The 23889-nt window shown below is 39.0% G+C and overlaps 3 protein-coding genes across 3 annotated transcripts; 1 reads left to right on the top strand and 2 right to left on the bottom strand.

Moving 5' to 3' along the window:
• Positions 1-2335: 2335 nt before the first annotated feature.
• On the bottom strand, positions 2336-8976 carry LOC137962307 (7-hydroxymethyl chlorophyll a reductase, chloroplastic). Its single transcript, XM_068809100.1, has 19 exons — positions 8861-8976; positions 8604-8700; positions 8437-8521; positions 8073-8184; positions 7828-7912; positions 7674-7715; positions 6638-6716; positions 6433-6484; positions 6279-6341; positions 6015-6112; positions 5851-5886; positions 5659-5720; positions 5268-5295; positions 4988-5067; positions 3441-3510; positions 3288-3345; positions 2859-2923; positions 2678-2772; positions 2336-2593 (listed from the first exon to the last, which is right to left on the bottom strand). Exons 1-19 carry the CDS (start codon positions 8934-8936, stop codon positions 2494-2496), a joined length of 1383 nt encoding a protein of 460 aa, XP_068665201.1. The 5' UTR covers positions 8937-8976; the 3' UTR covers positions 2336-2493.
• A 731-nt stretch (positions 8977-9707) lies between these two features.
• LOC137962334 (xyloglucan galactosyltransferase MUR3) lies at positions 9708-12307 on the bottom strand. Its single transcript, XM_068809138.1, has one exon. The coding sequence runs from the start codon at positions 11669-11671 to the stop codon at positions 10010-10012; it is 1662 nt and encodes a 553-aa protein (XP_068665239.1). The 5' UTR covers positions 11672-12307; the 3' UTR covers positions 9708-10009.
• A 1703-nt stretch (positions 12308-14010) lies between these two features.
• On the top strand, positions 14011-21631 carry LOC137963749 (uncharacterized). Its single transcript, XM_068810931.1, has 8 exons — positions 14011-14085; positions 14696-14788; positions 15843-15977; positions 16081-16155; positions 17094-17243; positions 18113-19713; positions 20143-21149; positions 21485-21631. Exons 1-7 carry the CDS (start codon positions 14023-14025, stop codon positions 21056-21058), a joined length of 3033 nt encoding a protein of 1010 aa, XP_068667032.1. The 5' UTR covers positions 14011-14022; the 3' UTR covers positions 21059-21149; positions 21485-21631.
• The last annotated feature ends 2258 nt before the right edge of the window (positions 21632-23889 follow it).

Below are 23889 nucleotides of genomic sequence, written 5' to 3'. Positions count from 1 at the left end.
AGAATTACAATAAAATTATGCCAAAGAGTAGATACATATTATGATATACTAAAATCGAGTACTATGTTATGAACTGCACTAACACTTGGTTGTGTCTCATTCTAATTGTACATTAAATTGGATTCTCATTGTAACTTACTAGTGTGAAAAGTGTATCAAATATCATGTTATAGACATAGAACTACAAAACCCAAAGAGAGAGAGAGAGAGAGAGAGAGAGATTGAATTGAGAACTACAGTTTTTTTGGTCATAAACAAGTGACAACATGCATATATAGATTTATTGTTGTGAGAGTCACACGTGTGGCTCACACTGATGACGCGTGTTTTGTCTTCAACCTTATGCGCATTGTCTTCTTCCTCCTGTTGGCGCAGTTGGGAGAGGAGGCATGCCTGGGCTATTGTTGCGGGACATCGAAAGGTTGTTCCAGTGACTCAACTGCAATCGAAAGCACCGTCGAAGCTCGACTGGTACATTGAAGAGCCGTGCATTGGAGAGAGGGAGTTACAAAGTCTGATGTTGTTGGACATCAAAAGTCCATTCCGATGGCTCAACTACGATCGTTGCACCACAGTCGGAGGCGCTACCGGAGCTTGGTTGGTACGTTGAAGAGCCGTGTATTATAGAGAGGGAGTTACAAAGAACGCTTTATGGGTGGAGAGGCAGAGGAGGCGAACCTTTTTTTTTTTAGGATGGCAAATACAAAAGATCGATATACTCTAGTACCATGTAAAATATTGAACTGAACCACTATATTTATATTGGTAAAGAGTATATTTATACAGTTTACATGAAGAGAAAATTACAACGTGATAAATACAATCGGGATCTTATCCGATAACCAAAGAGAGGATTATATTATCCTTTATCATTTAGCACCCGAGGGGTACTAAGCACTGAGAGGCCATTTTAAGTGCCGAAAACTGAAACAAACTAAATATAATGAGAAACTACAAGTCAATGAAATCCACATCTCCCAGTCCAAGGTTGGGTTTGATTAACCCAAGATCATTGACACTCATGTCGTAGCTGGTCACCGGGAATATCTCTTCTTCTGGGGCCAATCCCGATATCACCTGCCTCCACAATCCACCTTTAGAGTCTCCACCATCGTTTACCGTGAAACCATTCGGGTACATGGACAAATAGCTCGTCGTCGAGTCTACCGTCGGGAACTTGGCAATAAGATCCTCGAAGACTTGATCAGCCTGGCAAGAGGAGGACTCGATTTCAGGCTCTCTATTGATGAAAGCCACGTCGGCGATGGAAGTGGAGGCGGAAGAGGAGGCGTCTGTGACGTTGGAGTGGGTATTGTTGAGTAGGGAGTCGGGCAAATTGAGCTTAGCACAGGGGCCGTAGAGCTTACGAGCGACGTCGTCGTAAGCTAGAGCGGCTTCCAAGGAGGTGTTGAAGGTGCCGAGCCAGAGACGCGTCCCTCGCTTGGGTTCCCTGATCTCAGCGACCCATTTACCCCAGGTCCTCTGCCTCACTCCTCTGTAAGTGCAGAGAGCATTCTCGGGACCCCCTTTGCCTTTCATGCACCCCTTCCTAGAACGTCTGATACTGGTATCGTAAGTGAAAGTTTTCTTTGTCGGCAGTTTCTTCTCAGAGCATCCCATTTCTATCCGAGGGAATTGATAGAACAGTGGTATTAGAAGTTAAAGACTACTTACCATTTAAACGAAGAAACGGAGAGGACGGCCGTTAAGCAGGAGTAGGAGAAGACTATTAATAAAGAGCAAGGCGAGGGTTGCAACGACTGGCAAGTGTCAGAAGTACTCGTTACGGCTGAGTGGCACGTTTGGGCTGCACTCCAAGAGGTGATGTTCTCTCTTACTAGGCCCAGAATGGATAAAGCTTGAACGGCAGCGAAGTGGGCAGACACGTTCCCGCCACTTTGTGTTGATTCCTCCCAAGAGCGCTAGGCCACCAACACGTAGGCATGGGTGATACGTGCCAGTTAGGGCGTCAACAGTGGCCTTCCCCGTTACAGACCACCCCTATGGAAGAAGCTCGTGTCCAGTGACTGCTTTCACATGTGGTCTTCTCATTGGCCCAAAAGCTGGTAGATCTCGTTTTGATATATGCAAAGGGACAAAACTCCAATGACACAGAGAAAGGCAGCCCACCGGAGCCCGTGTCAGCATCACCACTCACACCACCTTTGGCTATATCACCCTCATTTGGAAAACTAACTAAACTATACTCTCCAACGAAAAATTAATCCTACCCAACTTCATTCATTCAATCTACGGCTTCATGCAAGTAAACATACTGCAAATTTTCAGCAAAGATAATAACTAGAGCCACAAGAACAGACAAAGGAACCCTAAAGAAGATTTTAGAATATTTTGGATAGAACTACAAACTCCAAAAGCTCTTCAATATCCAACTAGTTTATGTCATCCAAAAACAGCCTATCTACGTACATTTATCTCTTTCAATCTTTCAATATAGTATTGAAAAAGAAAATAAGATGGCAAACCAAAGAGTTACTCTCCTTCAGTTGAGGCAAGGATACGATTGATTTCCCCATCCCTGTTGTACATGTCAACAAGCTTTTTTGCATATGATGGCATATGACGATCAGCTCTGCTCCAATGACAATAAGAAAAAGTTCTAACCAGTTCCAAATACATTGTACTACTCATTTCGTAAAAAGTTTGAAGTGCATACCTCTGTTTTCCCCAAGTACGATGCACGTGTAAGTAGTTACGGATTGTATGATAATCTAAAGAATATTGGGCAAATTCCAGACCTTTTGGACCGATCTAAAACAAGTAGGCAAAGAAGAGTTAGTATGAAATTCACAGACTAGCTATGCTACATACAGATCATCTGTCAGACCTATACTTACCAAATTTAAAATGAAAGCAATAAGATTACCAACAAATCTTGGAGCTGGTTGGGATGGACCTTTACCTAACACAAATTATATAATCAGCTCTGAATAATGGATCCAAATATATTCTTGAACTACTTGAGCATGCCAGTCAAAAATTATGTCAGAAATCATCAGAATTTGCATTCAAGCATATCCTTATGGCGTGTGGAAACAAACACCTAATTTATTGCTTTCTGATCTTTAACATTATTGAGCATTGGATCTATATCCTTCAACGAGATTTCCATGACATTCACACTTTATATCTATTTACTTGATTCTGCTCCAGAATATCTAAATACCAGCCTCAGTCATCATAAATGGGTTCATGCAGATATCAGACTGGCCATGTTGATTGCAACAAAGAAGTGTTAACAGAGTAAAGTACGAGCAATCAACCACCTGACTTAGCTTTGTCATCAGCTTTAACCGTTTCCATTACAAATGGACGCCTGTTACCCTGAAAAGAAAAAAATAATAATCTGCATTTCACTCCAGCCACTTGCAATAAAATTCTCATCAGGGGCAACAAAATAGAGATAGAAATTGGCCTACACTGCTGACAGTAGGAGTCATCTCCAGAAGGCCCTCCACTAGGCTTAACATTTCTCTACCACGCTCATTCCTACCATTTGAAAAGTGTATCACTAATTCTATCTTAATAAAGAGACTGAGTATGGTCTGTATATGTAATAAAATCAAATACACATGATGATTCGACTTTTCAACTTCAATGATAACATTATCAGGTAGGAAGTTCATGGATCCAGGTCACGGCAACCAGGTCAGGTCACAACCGATCCAACCGAAGAGAATCACACTCAGTTAGCAGGAATATGTTAATAAAGACTAGACATAAGATGGGCCATGATGACTGAGCAATATTGAAGCAAGAAAGAATTACCGTGAACATGGCAGGTAAAGACAAGAGTAACAGAGAATAGGGAAAGACCTTAGAAAGGGATCATGGTAAACCAACCACTGAATTTCTAAGACATAGATGGGCAGGACAACGTAACGCAAGATTTGACAAAGGAACACCAAATAATTTAACCTGTACCAGAGAACATAAGACGAATGGCAACATAGTACAGGTATCCAGATCAAGGTACCGTGCTTCCCTGCATACACCTATACTTTCAAAGCAAAGTTTAGGTCCTTAGGAGCCATTGGGAAAACCATCAATTACACTCATTTCTACGCCGGCCAGTTTATGGAGTTCAGAACATCCCTTGTGCATTTAACCAAGATAATTGGAATTGAGATAGCTGATCCAAAGACCAGGAGGGAGATAAAAGGTTGGCAAAAGCTACATTTAACAGACGCTTGACAAGTAATCTTGGACAGGAGGTATGTAGAGGAGTCGTCAGAGAGAGCGGAAATATCCTAATCGTGTTCTGCCCCCTTTGGGCATGCACACTTGGCAAAGGCCAAGTTGAAAAACCTCTTCTAGGAACAGGTAATTTTTATGCTTTAGTTCCTTTTCCAATTTGTTAATGGTGGAAGGAGATCCTAGGTTTATAATTAGTTGGGATGCTTCAGGCTTGAGGCTTCCCCCCTCTTTTACACTTTTACCAGATCAAAAAGACTTTCGATGTTGCAGATTAGTGCTCCATCCCTTGGAGCTACACACCTTGAGAAGCCAATCATTTGGCTATCCACTTGGGAGAAACAGGGTCCAACAACACCTTTGGGGGAACCCTATCCCTCCGACACCTATATAGTTTTGTATATATCTTGTATTTGACTTTATGTATTTTCCTTTTCTGGGTTATACTTCTTGACCCTCAGATCTCCTTTTCCCCTTCATTTTAAAAAAAAAAAATTCCATTACTTGCCAGAAAAATAAAACTATATAATAATTTAGAAATATAGAATAGAGAACCCCTTTTTAGTATTTTTTTTCCCTTGTTAACTTGAAATCGGGTCATAGAGTTCATGATCAAACTAGTTGGTGCTGAATTTTTGAAACTTATATTACCAAACACTATTTTGCTGCATTTCCATCATAAGACTTAATTGATCCAAAAATAACTTATAGAAAAAAGAATAAAAGAATAAAAAACTGCCAATTCCAGCACTGTATTCAATTAGGCCCTTACCTCACAGTAATATATTGAGGATGTTGTGTCATGCTTACCCCTGAATACTTTGGTACTCCCATGTATCCCACCACTAAGTCCTGCAGATTATATAAAGATAAAAGACAGCTATTCAAACAAAAAGAACATGAATGAGGAAGCAATATTACATACACACTTGCCCAAGTAGTTAAGATTTTTTTTTTAAAGGAAAGAAGAAAATAATTTGTTGCTATTAAATATGCTAAGGGTATTTTTGGCAACTATCATTATAACAGGGCTTTGAGATAAAGCAACTCACAGCTAATGCATTGGTGTAGTCAAAGCAGCTGCAGCACATGTAAAAAAGGACAATTTAGCCCTTGCACAGGATAAATGTAAGACAAATAGCACCCTATATATGCACAAATACAGTAAAAGAGATAAAGAGAAAGCATTTATTGACACAGCCAAAAAGATGCCGTTCACATGTGAGGAGCAAGCAGAGGTTGAGGAAAACAAAGAAAAGGTTAGCTGTATCCGCTGTCAAACAGAGAGTGTAACAAAAATACGGTAATCTGTGACAAGACAAAACAATTTAGAGTAAGTATCAGTTGCCTTAAAATTTTGATGAACTTTGGTTTATGAGTACGTGGGTTATGACTTCAAAAGGAGAGGTAGACAGATTGAAGTTCTAAGAGAAAACAACTTACCTGTAGCAGGAGGGGGCAATAACATCAACCAGATCATTCGCAGGTAAACTGAAATAAGGAACCTGCTCAATAAGATAAAAAATTTGTAAATCAAACATGGTAATATGCATGTGAAAGCATATAGATAGATAGATAGAGAGATATAGAGAGAGAGAGAGAGAGAGAGAGAGAGAGAGAGAGAGAGAGAGAGACCTCTTCAATATGTCCATCCAAATGCTTCAAGTGTACCTATTATATATGAAAAAATTGTAAATAAATTTTTAAAATTGAGCATTTTCATGCACAGTACTGAAGAAAATTTAAAGACAAAGTTATATCTTATATATGGCCAAGAAGAAGAGGCTTAACACTGAAACCTTGTAGTCTTGCATAAATTCGTAATGTAGCACTGTTTCAGGATCGCTACTTGCAGCTTTCAAAAACTTCTCTAATCCTTCCCTAGTTCCGTTATCCACTGGGAGCATTGACATGTCATTCATCAATAATAGGTTCAAAGCACAGATCCCTTAACTGAAAAATCAGTAGTAAAATATACTAGAACAAAATATCGATTCTGTAGGTTGTAGCAAAAGCAAACAGAATAAAGCAAGATGAATTGAAGAAATGCTAAATCAACTAACCACAGTTGGTTCCAAGTACATAAAGCTTTTCTAAACCCAGGTACTGCTCGATGGATCTTAATGCTGAATTTTAGCGATTAGCCTGCATTAAAGTGATATGAGTCACAAATAAGCAAAAAATAAAAACAAAATCAAATTAGAAGCTGCTTTCTACCTTGCACTTGGCAACCCACACCACAGAAAAGAAGACGCTTCACACCTGCGGCCTGACAGCATGAAAAAAAGTTGAAATGTTACCAAACATGAGAGGAAACAACACATTGATGTGCATAGACTGGTCAACTAGTCCATATGATAAGAAGACAGCAAATTTGGAGTTATGGCACATCTAGAATAGTTTGAGACTAGAAAAATGAGACCTCAACTAGTGCGAGGGTATTTAAGTTTGGAGATAGTGTAGGCTTGACACCTTTGGCTGCAAGAACTTCATCTGGTGTCCTACAGGAAAGAAAATATTTCTTTAAGTTCACAATGGAGAGCAACAAGATATGGTCATAAAAACCAAATTGCCTAGCCAAAGAATGCAAAGTAGAGGCTGGACCCAGTTGTAATTAAATGCAACTGGACTGCTTAGCTGCAAACAGTCAAAAAATTTGTTGTGGAAAGAGAGAAAAAGAAGGGATCACTCCAAAAGTCGATGTATCTACCATCAATAAATGGACTACCAACGTATAACTAAAACACAGTACCAGCAGTGAATTTAAGGGTATAGTCCACTGCCTACTAGGAAGAAATTCAAAGAGTTCTATGATTACACTTTCCTCAACAACCTCAATATTCATAGATATTTTCTAGACATTATGGCAGACTTGGATGCAATCCATTATACTAGCTTTACAGCTCCAGACATTATGCATGAGATGTCTTGAAAAACAGAGACACCACCCCTGGTCAGAATTGTTTGGTGAAGCTGAATACACCAGCCCAGACCATCCATGTGCATCCGACATTTCTCAAGGAATCTCAAATTGTCTTCACAATGAATCAAAACGAAGAAACAACGAAAAGAAAAACAATTGCAGAAGTCAAAAAACGCCCACCTAATTGATGCAATGTTGGGTTAAAAAATAGGCCAGACATACGATCCCAGCCATCAATTTTCCTTGTTAAGTACATATTTAAGCCCTCTGGAGGCAATAACAAGAAAGAATTGTGTTTTCCACATTTCAGGTTTTAAACCAGACAAATAAGAAATCTTATCTGCAGAGTAAGAAATTTTTTGTAAATTTTGCATATAACGTTTACTGATCTTTTTTGGAAGTTTCTGAACAATGAAAATGAACTACTTATATTAATCCAAAGAAAGCGCAATTATTACTTCCCTCAACATGCTAATTTTGAATAACGTTTACCAAATACCTGAAGATCATATAAGTATGAATTAGTTTGACATACCTGGCCAAAATAGGTCTTGGAGTTAGTCGGTCCTCTGGATCACTGGGGACAGCAGCAATAGAATAAGATCAGAATGAACCGAAATTAGTACATGTTCAATAAAAGCGCAAAAACCAGATTCATGAGGTCTATTATTCCTATTTTCTGCTAATACCTTTGAACACAAATTACAGCTTCTACAATGTTTGCTTTCAACATTTCCACTGCAATAGTTGTCACAATCCCTGTCCACTGAGCTCCTACAATTCAAATATTCCTTTATAATTTAGTTATGTGACACTTAGCACAAAATTTTGAATACTAAGTCTTAGTAGGGATTGTTAATCTGTCACTTAATCACATTCAGAAACTAGATTTAGAAACAAGCAAATGTGTATAAAACAATAAAATGTATGGAACCTTGTACAGGAGTAGTTTTCCGAGCATATAATAGCTCCTCATGCACACCGAAGTATGTTTCATCAGATGAGTTCAATTTCCGCCCTCTACCATGAACAACCGGTTCCAAGGCCTAATAAAAGCAATCACCCACAAAACAATGTCATCCAAATATAAGAAATGAGAATAATCAGAAAAATAACGAGGGAATGTTTCAATCTTCAACATTACAACAGCACTCTTTTGAACCTCAATCTGAGCTTATGTTTTGAAACTCATTGTATCATATCTATGTAGTACCTACAGATAAAAAAAATGCACGACTCTTAGGAGCAAAGCAATAACGCCTGAAAAGAGCAGAGAGGATTTCTCAGGTTTTATTTACCTCAATTTTAGACATGCCGTCTCCCAAGAAAGCGCATGCATTCTTGACATGGGCAATGTAATATGTATCGCATAGACCACATTGGCTGCCAAAGAAGATGAAATGGAAAAGCTTAACGGTTTTCACTTCCAATCCAGAGCAGTAACGGGAGGGGAACAAGGTAGAACCTGCAGTGATCTTTGGCAGGATATGTGCCACCAGGAGGAATTGGTCTGGAGCGTTTCCTCCAATCGTCTCTAAGCTTCATCGAGTTAGACCCTTTCTCTGATAGCCAACATTAAAGCCGAATTCTACTAAGTTATAAAGATATCCTTTATTCCTAAAAGTAAAGAACGCAGATGCTACTTGCTTCAGGAAAAGATGTAGAAAAAACTCATGATGCATGAGAAAGTCCGAATTTAAGCAATTAAAAACAAAAGGGTACCTTGTGACTGAGATGCGGATGCAGATGAAAAAGCGAGGATTGAAGAAGAGACCTTCGCCATGAAAGAAGAAGCCATAGCCGAGGGAGCGAGACAGAAGCCCTGTCTCAGCCACACAAACTACTAGATACAGGATAGTTCGGAAAGCTCGGACGTGCAGACAAGACAACTACCGTACAGTTTGAGTTAGTTAACAACTTTTTAGCTCGACATTTCAATTTTTAAACATTAAATTAAGGACTTAATTTATTGTTTAAAAATTTACACTCAAGTGAAAGTAACTAAAATATTTAATTATCGTATTTAATTTAGGCACGTCTAGATGACCAAAAAATGAAACTATAGCATCTAAAGAGGGCCTTTAAGTAATTCGATTTGCAAGTGAAGTAGAGAACAGCCTTGGGCGAACGAGATGGGCTCAAATCGCTTGCCAGTATGCAACGAGTAATCAAGTCCACAAACCTCGGTTGGGTCCCACACTGTGATGCAGCCTGTAATTATCCAAGACATGGACTTAATCTCCACCCTGGATATCATGTGAGCTTCTGCAGTGCATTCGCTGTGTCGTCTCCATCAACGTTATTGATTTGCTTCTCTCTTTATTTCATTGTGTCAGAGCAACTGGAAAAGAATCCGATTTGAGCATTGCTTACTCGTTCTTGGGGATGTGGGAACCAGTGCTGAAAAATATACCTGACCAATCGTCATTTGCAAGTAAGAAACAGAGCAGCAAACCAGTTGGCCTTTGCTCTGCGTCTCCGTTAACCTCGAATTGTTCTCATTGACAACGGGAGCTCGGTGACTATTGATAAAAAAAACGTATTACTTTCAATCGTTTATAGTAAATAATAGAAGAAAAACAAAGCAGTTCATTATGTTTCCTGTATAACAAAAATAAAAAAAAAATTATTAGGCTCAGACAAAACTGCCCAAAGGCGGAGTGCTCTTAACTTGAAAACTATATATATCAGACAGAGAAGACGACCCTCTAGATTTACACAATGTGTACATGGATCGGTTCTCCATTCCCTCCAAAGTTAATCTTCAATACTACCATCTGATTCCTAAGTTGCAGCGGAATTAGACCTGCTGAAGCGTCCTCTACCATGGGCTTAAAATAAGTTTTCGAAAGATGATAACATTCATCAGCATCATGAGTGATCCCTCCGTTCATTCTTCCAGGAGTTTTTGCCAATCTCCGCCGAGGACTTGACAGAATCCCCGTTAACAGCATCCTTTGGCTTTGAAAAGAAAGGGTCCCATTCATGTGGCCCTACATTCCTCTGTCCTTCCTCTAACAGAGCATATTTCCAACTGAGCTCTTCCACAAAATCATCGTTATCACGACCTTCTATGATATCCTTCCTCAGCCGTGTAACTTTGTCAATAATTGCCTGTACAGCCACATCAAATGCATCTTTAAAAGTATCAAGCTTGGATCGAGGGTCTGCATATACAAGCCTTGGTATGAGGTTTATTACCTCCTCCCTCATAATACTCACCTGCTCTGGAGAAATTTGTTTCAATCTATCTTCAATACTAACATTTCTCTTACGAATATCATCCTCTGGGATGAAAACAGAGTAAGTCGAATAATTTCTTGGAAGATGCCATGTATACTGAGTGTAAGCTGAACCGGGATGGAAGAACACTGGAATACAACCTGCCAACATGGAGTCAAAAGCAGATCTTCGCGTATAAGAGTCCCCTTGAGGTTGGAGACAAAAGAGAGAACTCTGAAACATTTTCATTATACTGCTTGGAGAGTGGCACTTGCTCTCACCAAAATCACACTCCAATAACTTGCATACTTTTGACTTCTTGCATTGATCAATAATCTGCCCCCTAATGGATTTGGGATTATCAGGACGCGGAGCACCAGCAAACGTGAATAACCATTGCCTATTCAAATTCCTCATCCTGTCCTGCCAAAGAAACACTTCGGAGTCCTTCGCAGGATGGAAGTAGGTTGGATATGGAATACCAAAATCATTTGCATTCCATGGGCTTGATTCTACAACCAACATCGACATGTTCCTTGCAGCCGGTAAAAACAAAAGCTTGTTACCCCAATCTGTGTCAAGATCAGATAACCTCCTGAAGTCCCAAGTTATCCTACCAGCCACGAGAAAATGATCTCTGCCTCCCATTACATTCCACTCAGGCCTTTTTGTAAGCCAATCAACCAGTTGAAGAGAAGCAGAATCCCTTACTGAAATGTTGTACCCCCAGAGGTATCGGGAAATATCAAATCCAGCATAGAATGGCACAAAAACGGCAGCAGCAAGGGAGGAATCTTGAGTCAAACACTCATATTGCTTCATCCTATTACTGAATATGACATCTACAGCAAACTGATTTGTTGCATACCATCCAGTGTCAGAGAAGACTCCTTCTTCATTCTCAAGTGGAGGGCCAAGTCCCGCTTTGGTGGTGAATTTACACATATTGGTCCAGAGGCTGAGACTCTTACACTCTTTAAGCATCTGTTCATTGAACTTGGGGGGCAGGTCATGAACATATATATACCTTCCGCCACATGGATCACTTGTGTTTTCAAGGGTTCTCAGGGCTCGCGTGAATGGATAATCTTTAGGGGGGCTAACAGTTTTAGATGACTCGGAGTGATATGAAATGGATTCCTCCAGTTTGTCAACAGTCCCACCCCCGATAACAGAAAAATGGAAGTAAAATATCAAGAACCAAAATAAGATGGACAAAGAAATAAGGAAACAGAACCGACCCGATCGTTGCTTTCCCAACGCTTTCTCCATGTGAACACCAGGAATGCACGCAGATGGGCGGCGTCTCATGAGATCACTAAGAAACCAGGACCTACGTCAAAGAACGATCTCATAAAACGGACAGATTAACCTTCCACGAGACGAAATAAATAACAAGCTCAGGAGAACCCTAACCCAATTCCACGATTCCTCGATAACACGGTTAATACAATATCAATCAACGTGCCCGACGGATGATTAACTCCAAGAAACCCTAGGCCTTATTCCAGATGTAAGAACTGTCGAAAATGAAACAAGCTTCACGCAGCTAGACATGAAAGTGATGCCAAATTCGCAACCCACCTTGAATCGCCTTTGTGATTAGACGAGGTCAGGAAGAAGATACAAGCGGCAGATAAACAAAGCCTCGCTAAACACCGAGATTTTTTTCTAACAAGGAACAACAGAAACGCGGAAAGACGGATTATCACAATTACGACATCGATCACCCAGGAAGCAGACACTCCCCAGATCACAGTTTTCCACAACGCCGACCCAGATAAACCCAACAATCAATCGCCACACTGGAGCAAGAAAAGCAAGAAAGGAATACGAGAAACCGATGAGAAAGCTAACTCTTACTGCACGACGGCGAGAGTGACGAATTGTATTAGCCTTTCCTGCGCCAGTGTGTGCTGTCCATCCTTGAACCCCCGCAGCGAATCGATCCGCTATATAAGTTGGGAAGAGATCAGAAGCGCACTTTAGTGCTGTATACCGCGTTGGCTCCGTCGGCAGCCGGTGACAGTAGTCCCACGTCGGATCAAATGACTACGTGTCTGTCAGCCCGGTGCTGACGAGTATAAATCGAGCGTTAGCCCTGATGTGGAGAAACCTGTCTGGTATCTTCTATGCGTGCCTTAATTATCGCGTAATCACATTAATTGCCTCCGCATGTAAGGTAAGCACATGGATTGCGTACTACGGAACATGAGTAATCGCACTTTTAATATTTTCATGTATCCATCAACATTGGCCTGAAAATATTTATAAAATTAATTTAATTTAATGCTGCCATTATTTAAATCGGTACGGACTCAGAAACTAGCATGAGTTTTAATGAGTCGATTGAAGTAATTAATCAAGCAAAGACCATTAAGAAATCTAATTTTATACGGGGCTTCTATCGAGTCTACCTTCTTAAAAGTGGAGCCCGCATTCTCCATTTCGATTAGTTGACTCGTTAGATTTATAAACTGTTACACATTTTAATTAAATTTTAGTTGACTCGGTACGGGACGAGTTGCGCTGAAGACGCATTTAGTGGGTACCGACTAAGAAGCTATTACCACGGAACGAGGACTTTTCGAACGTGTCACCACCGACTTCCATGGTCTCTACTAATCTGAAATACGTATAACGACCGTATCCCATTCGCCACTGCCGGTAGACGTCCACCGAATCAAGATAAGACAAAAAGAAGAGGCACGTGCTTGACGTTGTATCAGCAAAACAGGAAAAGACACGTCGACAGAGTTTTGTAATTTCAGATCGGAAATCGCTTTGGGCTAACCCGGTTGCGACACCGATGCGAATTTTCCTGGATTCGCGGCTTTGCGGCTTCAGCGACATGATTGATGAATTACAATCAAAATGGATTACACGTACTTTGGACCTTGTTTTAAAAATGATTAAACGATGATTAAAAAGATATCTAACAGCGGAAATAAAAGACAATTGTGTTTTGTGTCTTAACTCTTGCAAACTCCTGGACTAACTCTGAGTAGGAGGGGTATCGAGGGAATCTATATATATTGTTTGATTTGAATTTTTTAATTTTGCCCAATAATTTTAATCGGGTTCGAATTCTAACCTACTAAAAAAAATTAAATAATAATAAAATTATAAAAATAAAATAAAAATTATATTATAATAATTTCTGTACTGGAGAGGGTGAAAGTTGATGTCGCTTCGGCATTTGATGAGTTGATTCCCAACTTCCGGGCATCGAGACCCTGCGCTTGGTTGCGTGGCTAACTGGCCTCCACGAGCTCTTGCTTTGGCGGGCTTGTAAGGGCTGATGCTTGACCATCCAACGAGCGTGTACGTGAAGAGGGAGCCAGGCAGGGCCGCGGGGGAACCCACTCTTTATTCTGGAAATTAAGCTTGAAATGTTGGCCCCATGTCATGCATGTCGCAATGTCGCAAACAGGGTAGAGGATGGAAAACGAGTTCGCCACTTTTTTGAAGAGCCTATACATGCTTTCATTCGTGTGCAATTTGTCACACGTGGAGGATTAGGGGCGATCCTACCCGATCGAACCCGCTTCGTCCCGAATCCGAGTCCGCACCATGTACGATTTATTTCATACAGTTAAACTGGCGCCTCCGCTAAAACATTGGAGCATCTCGTGGAGGCGGGAAACGAGTTCCGGACACAGATGGAGAGAGAAGTACAAAAAAACGACGTGCACAGCCTACTTGAAGCCATCAGAGCTTCAAAGGTTAGTCGCCACTATGAAATGATCGCGATTCTTTTAGTCTTTGATCCTGATATGCTTCACTTTTTTTCACCGAATGTTGATACTTCAATGCAAACGATTGCTATAGGTAAGCTAGTAAAACTCTTTTCGTTCTGTTGCTTCGGTGGGCTAAGAACGTTAAGCTAACACGTATTTTCGATGCAAAACATCCGCAACAAAAATGTAATGTATCTCAGATCGACGTTGATCAGCACGTAGTATTCCTATGGTGGAGAGAGCTAGGGTTGGGAATTTACCATTAGTATCTGTTTAATGAGTCTAGAGTACTCATTCACTTTTTTCTCTAGCATTGACATGATAATTTAAGTTTTTTGCAACTCGTGCCCTATGTGTGAATTTCAAGTTCTTATCTGATATCGACGAAACCATATAATTCGTCACATTTTAGCTGTTTTTAATATTTTTATCGTGATTTTAGCATATAATTGTTTATATTTATTATTTTTTCAGATAAGAGACTTTTCAGGTTCCAGTTTAAACATAATCTTCTGTAACTGCCTTTATTTATTTATTCATATATTTATGAGTTATCTGGGGATTTTAAGTTTACATCAGATTTTTTTACTTACAGGTTACTGAAAACAGAATTGATCTACTTAACCAACTCGGCGTTTCCAATACTATTGACGAGTCTGACTTGATTCTACTTGCGGAATGCCTTGTCGTATCCAAACCAATTGTATATATGTTTGTCTTTGAGATGAGTTGTCAACATCTGTCCATAGAGCATGGGGAGCTGAAATATTGTCATTTGAAGATTCAATAGGGACATTATGGAAGTTGACGGAATATATGTTTAGCAGACTTAATTAGACTGGAAGTAGTACGGGAGAACTGCTTTAAGTAGTATGGGAGAATTGCTTTTTACAAGGCACTTGCCTTAGTAAACAAGAATCAGGATTTGCTTGAAGGTTTTGGCTTAGTACTGGCTGAGGGGCTTCCTGCATCACAACTCTGCTAATTTTTTTGAAACCTATGCTGTCTGTTTTTTATCTAGATGTGAATTACCAAGTGCGCACAAGTTCATTGTTGGACCTTCTTTTGAAAGCTATGCCTTCAAAAGTGAGTTCTAGGTACTTGAAATGTGTCAAGCACTGGGAAAGTAAGAAGAAATACTGCAGGAAAAGTTGGAAAGTGGACAGTATACTTAAAAATATGTTGACATTAATATGTTGTTTCCGTTTCTCAAGATTAACATGTTGAATGTAATTGTTGCCATCTTACTTTATGAAAACAGGATTACGTGTTCAATATGCCCTGGGTAGGTGGGAAATACTGCAAGAAAAGTTGGAAGTAGACATTATACTTGAGAATATGTTGACATTAATACTTTGTTCCTGTTTCTCAAGGTTAACTTGTTGAATTAGTTGTTGTCTTCTTTTATTCTGAAAACAGGATTACGTGTTCACTATGCCTTTGGTTCTTCATAGAGCTAGTATCTCAATGAGCATTTTAGGATTTTATGTAACCTCAACGATATTGATGAGTAAAGTATATGCTCTTTTTCTGTAACACATATGCTCAATTATACTAATTTATGCGATTCATTTCCATTTTTTCTGTTGATCTAAACAAATGATAGTCACTGCTCAAAACTCCAAATTTGTTCTTTTAGTTAAATAGAACATATATCTCTGAACTCCACATATAGATGTGTGTTTTCTACAGACTTGTTACTGTTTAGCTCCTCTCTGTTTTTCTCCTTAACCATTAGACAGAGCTTTTGGGAGGATTCTGCTTGCCTAGGTATGCCACAGTGCACACTAAACAAATCTATCTTGCATATTACTCAAATGTATGTAGAGAGGGACATGTTATTTTGTCTAAGCCATTTTCTGGTGCTTGGAACAAAGGTATTGTTTTTGTCTTCATGGGTCTAATGTTACTCAATATATCCCTGATTCAAAGTCTGTTAATTGTCTTCCCCCATCTTATAACTCGAATATCTTTTTTTAGGTGAGTGTGTGGTGTGGGAAACATCTTCAGACCGAGGAATCCCTTGATGAAAAACATTCAAACCTTGTTTTTCAGGTATTGGTTATTCTGTAGTGAGCTTTTGCATGGTTAACTCTTTTATTTTTGTTGCAATCTTGTAATCCCCTTTTAACACAGCATGCAATCTTGTAGTGTTGGTAATATGTCCCTTGCTGATGTAGCCCATCTTTGGTTGATCAGAAGTTCCTTACTGTGAAAACCAGAGTTTCAATGACCACTAGTTTCCCAGAGCTCCACAATTGAGCTGAAATTAGGCACTTGGGCCATGCCAACATAAACAAATAAGAACACTATCATCTGAGAAATTCAAATTCATCTTCTTGCCATGGTTTATCCATTCAATAACCCAATTTCTTATGTGTCTATTATGACAGTTCCTTTCATAACTATTTTCTCTTCCCAAGTACAATTGTCATCTTTAATGCATTTGAATTTACAGTTTTTGACTTAACAAGTGGTATCTGTTGGCTCCTTTTTCTTCAATGCTTTTTATTTAACTTGAGCCTTCTTGGCTTCAGGTTGAATTGCACAATTCAGTTTTTTATTTATTGTTCTGTTAACGATAACAATTATTAATTTGAAAATTTATATGCAAAGATTTTAATGTGCGTAGCAGATCTGATGCATCATAATCTCTGATACACTACAAGTTTCTTATCTTGAGCAAGAAAGGTTTAATGGGATACTTCAAAGTGATTTCTGTCAAGGGTATTATCATACTCTGAACAGTACAGCTCCTTAATTTTGCTTATTTTTACTTCCTTTCAGAAAAGTTATCAAATCCAAAAGGAAATGTTGCAATCCCTATTGCATTTCTATTATTTTTGTGTACCATAATGTTATTACTTATGTTAGAAATATAATTTGTTTTGTGGGCTCTGCTAAATCAAAACTAAATCATGGTGAGTTATGTCCTCTTTTTGTTTTTCAGTAGTCATTCCTAATTATCATACTGATCTATTATGATTTTGCAGTTGATCATGGATGCATCAAATTTCTTTTCTACCATCTGGTCTGTCTTGAAAAGGTCTACTCTCCTCTGTGAAAAAGAGTTATTGTGTACCGTGGAAAGTTTCATGTTGGAACAACTAAGTCTTACAAAGGCTTTAATATCAGGAATCAAGGTACAAATATTAGTATCCTAACTGCAGAAAAGCTTGCATTTCCTCTGACTGTTGTTAATTTGGAGTTTTGAGATTCATGAGTTTTGGTGTTAAAGATTGCAACCACAATCTCAAAATAAATATCAAAATTTTGAATTAGTTAATAGGCAATAGAAGATGTCTGTAGCTACAAATGTTTCACAGGAGTCGTTGGCACCCTCATGTTTCTGGTAGTTCACAAGAAATGGAGAAACGTATTCAGTTTCTTTACTTTCATGATATAGATGACTAACATGATTTTATGTGGTCATGACCTTTATTCCCTTACACCACATGTCTTATAAGTGCATAGGAACATAAAAAAAGAGATGTATGAATTATGATGTTCTCAACAAGTAACGGTCTTCTATGTGGAGAAAGAGTAGAATTGTATGTACAGATTAACAATAGTATCATTACTTTTATTTTGAGCTGCAGTCTCCTACAGAGATGCTGCCCTAAAAATTGCTTATAGCTTTTGTGGTCAAAATGTCAGCATATGCGTTTTTTCGAAAATGTAATGAAATCTTTGTATAGTTAGGTGTCAGTGACAGATCAATAATTAAATAAGCGTCGAATTTTCTCTCTCAAGTCATTTGTTCCCTTGACTCCTGAGAATTCATTGTTGCCTCTTCAAATTACTTATTCATTTTGAGTTCTTCAAGTGTAACTTGCACCTTTTCTGAGTGTATGGGTAAACTGGGAATGGGTGAGCACTTGAGACTCTTCCTTCTGCAACGTTTCTGGTTGTGAAAGTTGGCTATTTTTTTCATGTCCATAATTGATGAATATATGTGTATAATAGATTATCTCTTTAAGGTCAGGTTCTAACAGGTTTATTTTCAAAACAGAGAGTTCCTTTCATTGCTTCAGAAGTATTGAAGTTGGCCCAAGTTGTCCTTGATTCTTCTGTAAAATTGTGCAGAGCGTACTCCCAAGAAGTTAAGTGGGGCACTGATGTGCCGAATGTTGAAGAGGATCTGACCATAGGCGATGATAGAAGATTGGATAATTTGAAACATGTCATCAACATCACAGTGTGTACAATTGGTAACTTGTACGAATTAGGCACAATTGCAGCTTCTGGTGGAGGGAGTCTTGTAACTATTCTTAACATATCATGGAAAGGTGTGGTTTCACTGCTGCAGCTTGGTAATAGGACTTTAGCTGATAAGGTAAGCATAGGAGATATTATTCTGACCCTACTTTCACTGGCCACTGAGTCTCTGAGAAATGCTGCTGGAGCATGGTCTTCCATGGGCAAAGAAACTCTGGATGTAGCTGAGGCTAAAAGGACGTTCATGCCAATAAAATTTTACTTAATTAATGCTGTTCGGATCTGTTCCCAATATCCAAGCCAGGCCTTGAGGTTATTTAAGGAGGTAACTTTATGTGTCCTGATGATTTCAACGTTTGGCATCTCTCTTAGCAAAGAAACTTATCTGAAAGCGGCAAGCAAAACACTGGCTGAATTTCTGGAACCGACATCTTTTCTCCTACTTCTTAACCTACTAAACTCAGTTGAATTAAAACATGAAGCTAAATTGCCAATATTAGACTGGTTATTCATAGATGCAACCTGTTCTGGAACAGAGGGAATTAGTTCTGGTGGTTCTATCCTGATAACATCTTTGGAAGAAATATTTACTGTTGAATGTGAATCCATGTCCTGTTCAAAGGTATTAAGGCTTGGCAGGTTTGTTTTGTTTTTGAGTCTCCTCAGAAGTTCTCCATATCTCAGAGAGGAGGTAGTTCTTGGAATCTCAAAAAAACTAGGGTGTCTTTTGGAGCTTTTGATGAAAGAAGATGTCTACTCTTGTGTTCTTGTTTTGCACATTCCTGTCTTAAGTGGTTCTGGATCCACAGCAGAGTTAGCTTGGAAGCCCATGTTTCCTTATGCTGTAGAAGCACTGAAAACCTTCATGACTGTAGCAGCTAGAAGTGCAGCTTGGAGGGAGATGGAGTCTTTTCTGTTCATAAACTTTCTTCATCCTCACTTTCTTTGCTGGGAAATTGTTATTGAAGTCTGGTGCTTTTTGATCCAAAATGCTGAAACTCAAATGGTGGATGACATATTTGATGGATTATGCTCACTATTCAAGACAGTAGCTATGATGGAGTCATCCCTGTCCCCCTCTTCTGCGTTAAGGAGGATGGCTAGGTCACTCTGCGTGGTTCTTACAAGTGGGACCCAATCACTTGTGGATCAGTTTTATAATTCTGTTGCTGGTGATGATAAATGTCAGTCATCATCTATCATGCTCTCAGCCTTGCTCATGGAAGGCCTCCCAATTAATTCCCTATCAGATGACCTGAGAAAGCTTGCTATCCAAAGAGTCCTTACTGGATTCTGTGTTTTGGTGGAAAACAATGGTAAAAGTGATAGTTCGTTGAGTTCTATTTCTCACCACGGATTAGCTGTCTGTTCCTTGTCTGGCTTGTTGCACTCTCTGTAAGTAATTGTTTGCATTATTTGACAACTTGACTTTGATGGGTTGGCAACTGACAAATCTAGGGCTTGATTTTCCAACATGATTATATGCTACACAATCCACAAATTGAAGACTCCCTGTTAGTGGGCTACCTCTATGGATTTGGGAGTCATATCTCGTGAATGGCTTTTCTTAGTACTACCACACAAGTATAGAAAATCTTGTTTATGTTGATGCTTGGATTGCAATAATTTTGTAAAAGAAGTGATTGTTCATGCCATGCCCGATCTGTGATGGGGGCCCTTCAATTGGGGTCTCAAGGATTTGCTGTCTTGTTTATCATGAAATCTTTTTCAGTAACATGTCTTGATAGGACTGCTCGATATAACTTAGTCAGATTTTAGAACTACCTGACTAGATTTGGATGACAATTTTTTTTGTTCGTGCAGCCAGACAAGTAGTTTCGATATGGGTGCGAAGAACTTCTCAGGAGTCCTGAAGTTCATGCTTGCAGTTACCCATGGCTACAGAACCTCTACCAGCAGTTCATACAAGGAACAATATAGTAAACTTCTTAGTCAGACATTAGAAATAATCTCAAACACTAAGCATCTCTACACATCTAATAATATGGTAGAAGTTATCTTGGAGTTGAAGAGCTTATTTGTGGAAGGTCCCTCGGCCTCTGACATTTGGCTGCATCAGTGTAAACCTGCCTTGGCATCTTTCTTAGCTGGCCTTAGTCACATGGAGATAGTAGAGAGTGATGACTGTATGACAAGCTCTGCTATCTGGGAGTTGTACCATCTGCTGCTGAGGGAGCGTCACTGGGCAATAGTTCATTTGGCCCTCTCTGCTTTTGGTTATTTTGCTGCTCGGACTACTTGCAACCAATTGTGGAGATTTGTGCCCTCTGATGCGGCTCTATCATTTGATGCTGAGACAGGGAAAGAGGCCAATGAAGAGAGATTCATGTCAGAACTAAAGGGATTTCTTGAGAAAGAAAGTGCTCTGGTTGAGGTTACTCCATGTGATGCAGAACTTTGTCTTCTGAGTAGAGAGGGTCACAGGTTAAAGCAAGTGATTGAGAAATTTACAAGTTGTGATGTGGAGATTGCTGAAGACAAGGTTGTGGAAATTGATGATGAGAACTCTGTTAAGAAAAAGAGGAAGCTCCCTGATGAAATTCATGAAGGGGTGGCTTTGTTGCAGAGAGGTGTGAATGTCATGTTTAGTGCTCTTTCTCAATGGTCCCAGCCGAACAATGGGTCAAAAGAATTACATGATGAACTAGCTACTGGCATTTCAAGCATTAATGGTGTTGTCTCACATTTGGTAGGCCTGGCAGATTTGGATGAACAGTAATGTATGTTTTCAGTTTTTCACTGAAGAATGTTCCGCTGTTTAATGCTCAATGAGTAAGTGGTGATTTTAGAATATACCACATTTCAAATATGTGAGTGATACTCTCTCTCTCTCTCTCTCTCTCTCTCTCTCTCTCTCTCTTTTCCCCCTCTCTCGTCCTTTGTGAGCGTATATTTTTGTTCGTTTTGTTTTGTAGATCATTTGGCAACTCTGTTTTTTCAGTGCTTCAAAACTATCTTTATTTTCTCCTGACCTCTAGCTTGTAACTAAAGCTTAATAAAACTGCAGAAGCTTGTAATAGCGCTTTTTTTTTTACAACTAAGCCCTTTTCCAAGCATGCATCTTATGTTTTTTCTGAATCTGTTTTTCTTTTTCGGTTGTGACTTCATTTTATTTATTCTAAAAGCATTTAGTTTGATATGGCAGTTCATATGTTCGGGATACCAGCAATTTCTGTCTCCGTGCATCTAATATTGGAGTTATTTACAGCATGTTTAGGAGTGTGCAACATCACACATGTTGAGAAGTCTGCTGAGAGTCTATAATTTCTTCTCTCTACTCTTTATAAAAGATTGTTTTGGTTGTACTCTTGTAAAATCATTGTTTTTTTTATCATTTGCTTGTAAGTACTTCCAAGTTCCTTTCCTTTTTCTTTCACTTCAGCGGTTGGAGGTGCAAGGAAAGATAGGATGAAAAGGTTAGGTACTATTAGTTACAAATCATCCTTGTCACTTTCATTGTCAAAAGAAGCACTTTCTGTTATCTTAAATTTCGTCATTCAATGAACCTTCAATCCTTTAAGAGGGACTAATGCTTCTGGTGCTCTTTCAGTTCTAAGTAGATAAGGGTGACATACTTCTAGTCATGGTTATCTGACTCATTAGATGTCTCCGATTTTCAACATCCTATGATGATGTGGATGTTTGAATTGGGTAGACTGCATCTTGAGCTGAAAGAGTCAACTAATTGAGTGGATGATGTCACTCAGTTGAGATGTGTGACATGCCAAGGAATACAGATATGATTGAGACACCAATCTACAGTTCAAGCGAGCAGTGTTTCCTGTACAACAATATTCCATCCATTTTCTTCAAGTTGTATGGTTTCTTCTCCAACTAGCCAATCCATTTTCTCACCAGCAATGTCTCTTCAACACTGGGAAGAACAAATATGGAAGTTTTTAGAGATCACTTATTTTGGCATGAGAAACCAATTTGAGTCTGTTCATTGGTTCTTGAGGCTAATGTTTTTTTCATTTTAAATTTTTTTTGTGCAAGTTTATAATGTGTGATTGTGTTAATGTCTTCTTAATTAGTTTGATTTGTTAGTTATAAATAATAATTTTTTGTAGATTTCAATGTAATATAATTAATGATATATTGTTATTGGAACCATCTTGACTAATTAGTTAATTAATTTGATCGTAGTAAATTGTCTAATTCTTTAACAAGTAATAATAGTCAATAAAATGTAATGTAATGTAACAATTTAGTAGTGATATTGCAAATTAAAAATGATAGGAAAATGAGCCTAAATCTGGATTTGACCCTCGTTGAAATTTGTTTTTCTGTAAGGCTTGAAGTGTATAAACCATGCAACTGACATTGTTAATGACTTTTGCAAACTTCATTGGTTAGTTATGTTTGTATTATTTTGATTGCATTTGATGTAGTCATACTGAGTTGTAAACTTTCACCGGCATCTGATGCATTATTTTATGTATTTTTTTCACTTTATTTGCTTGGAACGGACCATTTTTGTTTGGGTTCGGAGGCAATAGTTTCATTTCAGGAAATATTTTGGCCAAGTGGGTTCAGACTGAGGAGGGTTTAGGGTTTAAGGTTCAGTTTCATTTTTATGATATTGTACTAGGAGGTTGAGTTGCGAAAGTTTATTTTTAGTGTTAAGTTTTTGAGAGCTTGTTTAGGTGTGTTTCTTTTGTAGTAGTCTCTGACTTTTCGTTCCTTCAATTTTTCTACTAGAGGTTTAATTTTGTTTTACTCGACGGACGAGTGTTGGGTTAAGTGGTTTTGGTTTCTCTGCCCCATCCGAGGCTTACCAGGAAATGGATATCCGTATTGACTTGCTTTTTCCATTAAACGAGACTAAAAGAAGTCGGCAGACTCGGCACCCTAAGTTGTCGAAAGGGGGTGTTTGCGTGATGACCGTTCAAGTGTTCTGTGTTTTTGTCTTTGTACTTTGATTGCAGCTCTTGCAGGCTGAAACCTGAAATCACCAGATTCTATCAGAAGCTCGTCGATGGCGCCAAAAGGTAAAAGTAACAACAGATTCAGCATCTGTCTTATCCTGAACTGAGTTTTAAATAATAAGGGAATTACAGGAAGATGTTTGGCTCCAGAAGATGGGATTCTCCTCTTATTTTTTTTTTTCAGGAGTCGTGACTCGTGCATGATTGGATCCAAACCTTCACAAGCGTGAGGTAATCGTCTCAAAAACGTTGGGGCACATCACACCTCTAAATCCTCATCAAGCTATAATGACACTGTCGGATTCACACACAAGCGTTCTGAAAGCGCAGGGGTCCCACTATTCCACCTTGTCTCTGAGCCGAAACACTTTTGCAAGATTTTACACCACGCGTGTCTCACCAATCACTCTGAGGTAAATTTCCCTTTAATCTACTCTCTCGTGACTTTCGAAACGAAGACGATTAGTAAAAGAATTCTTAATCATTAATCACTTCTGTCATTACTCGAGTAATTAAAGCTCCGGCCCTGCCCTGCACTAGATCTGAAGCCCACGTGTCAACGGCGCACTGTGAATCACTCTAGCACGTGTACGACAGATTGCCACGATTCCACCGGGGCCGT

This window comes from Aristolochia californica, unplaced genomic scaffold (assembly GCF_029961685.1).
Source record: "Aristolochia californica isolate CCGP_79_NKW_82.1479 unplaced genomic scaffold, dmAriCali1.0.hap1 SCAF_4, whole genome shotgun sequence".
In the NCBI taxonomy this organism is placed as follows: domain Eukaryota; kingdom Viridiplantae; phylum Streptophyta; class Magnoliopsida; order Piperales; family Aristolochiaceae; genus Aristolochia; species Aristolochia californica.
This window is presented reverse-complemented; position numbering and strand designations above follow the sequence as displayed.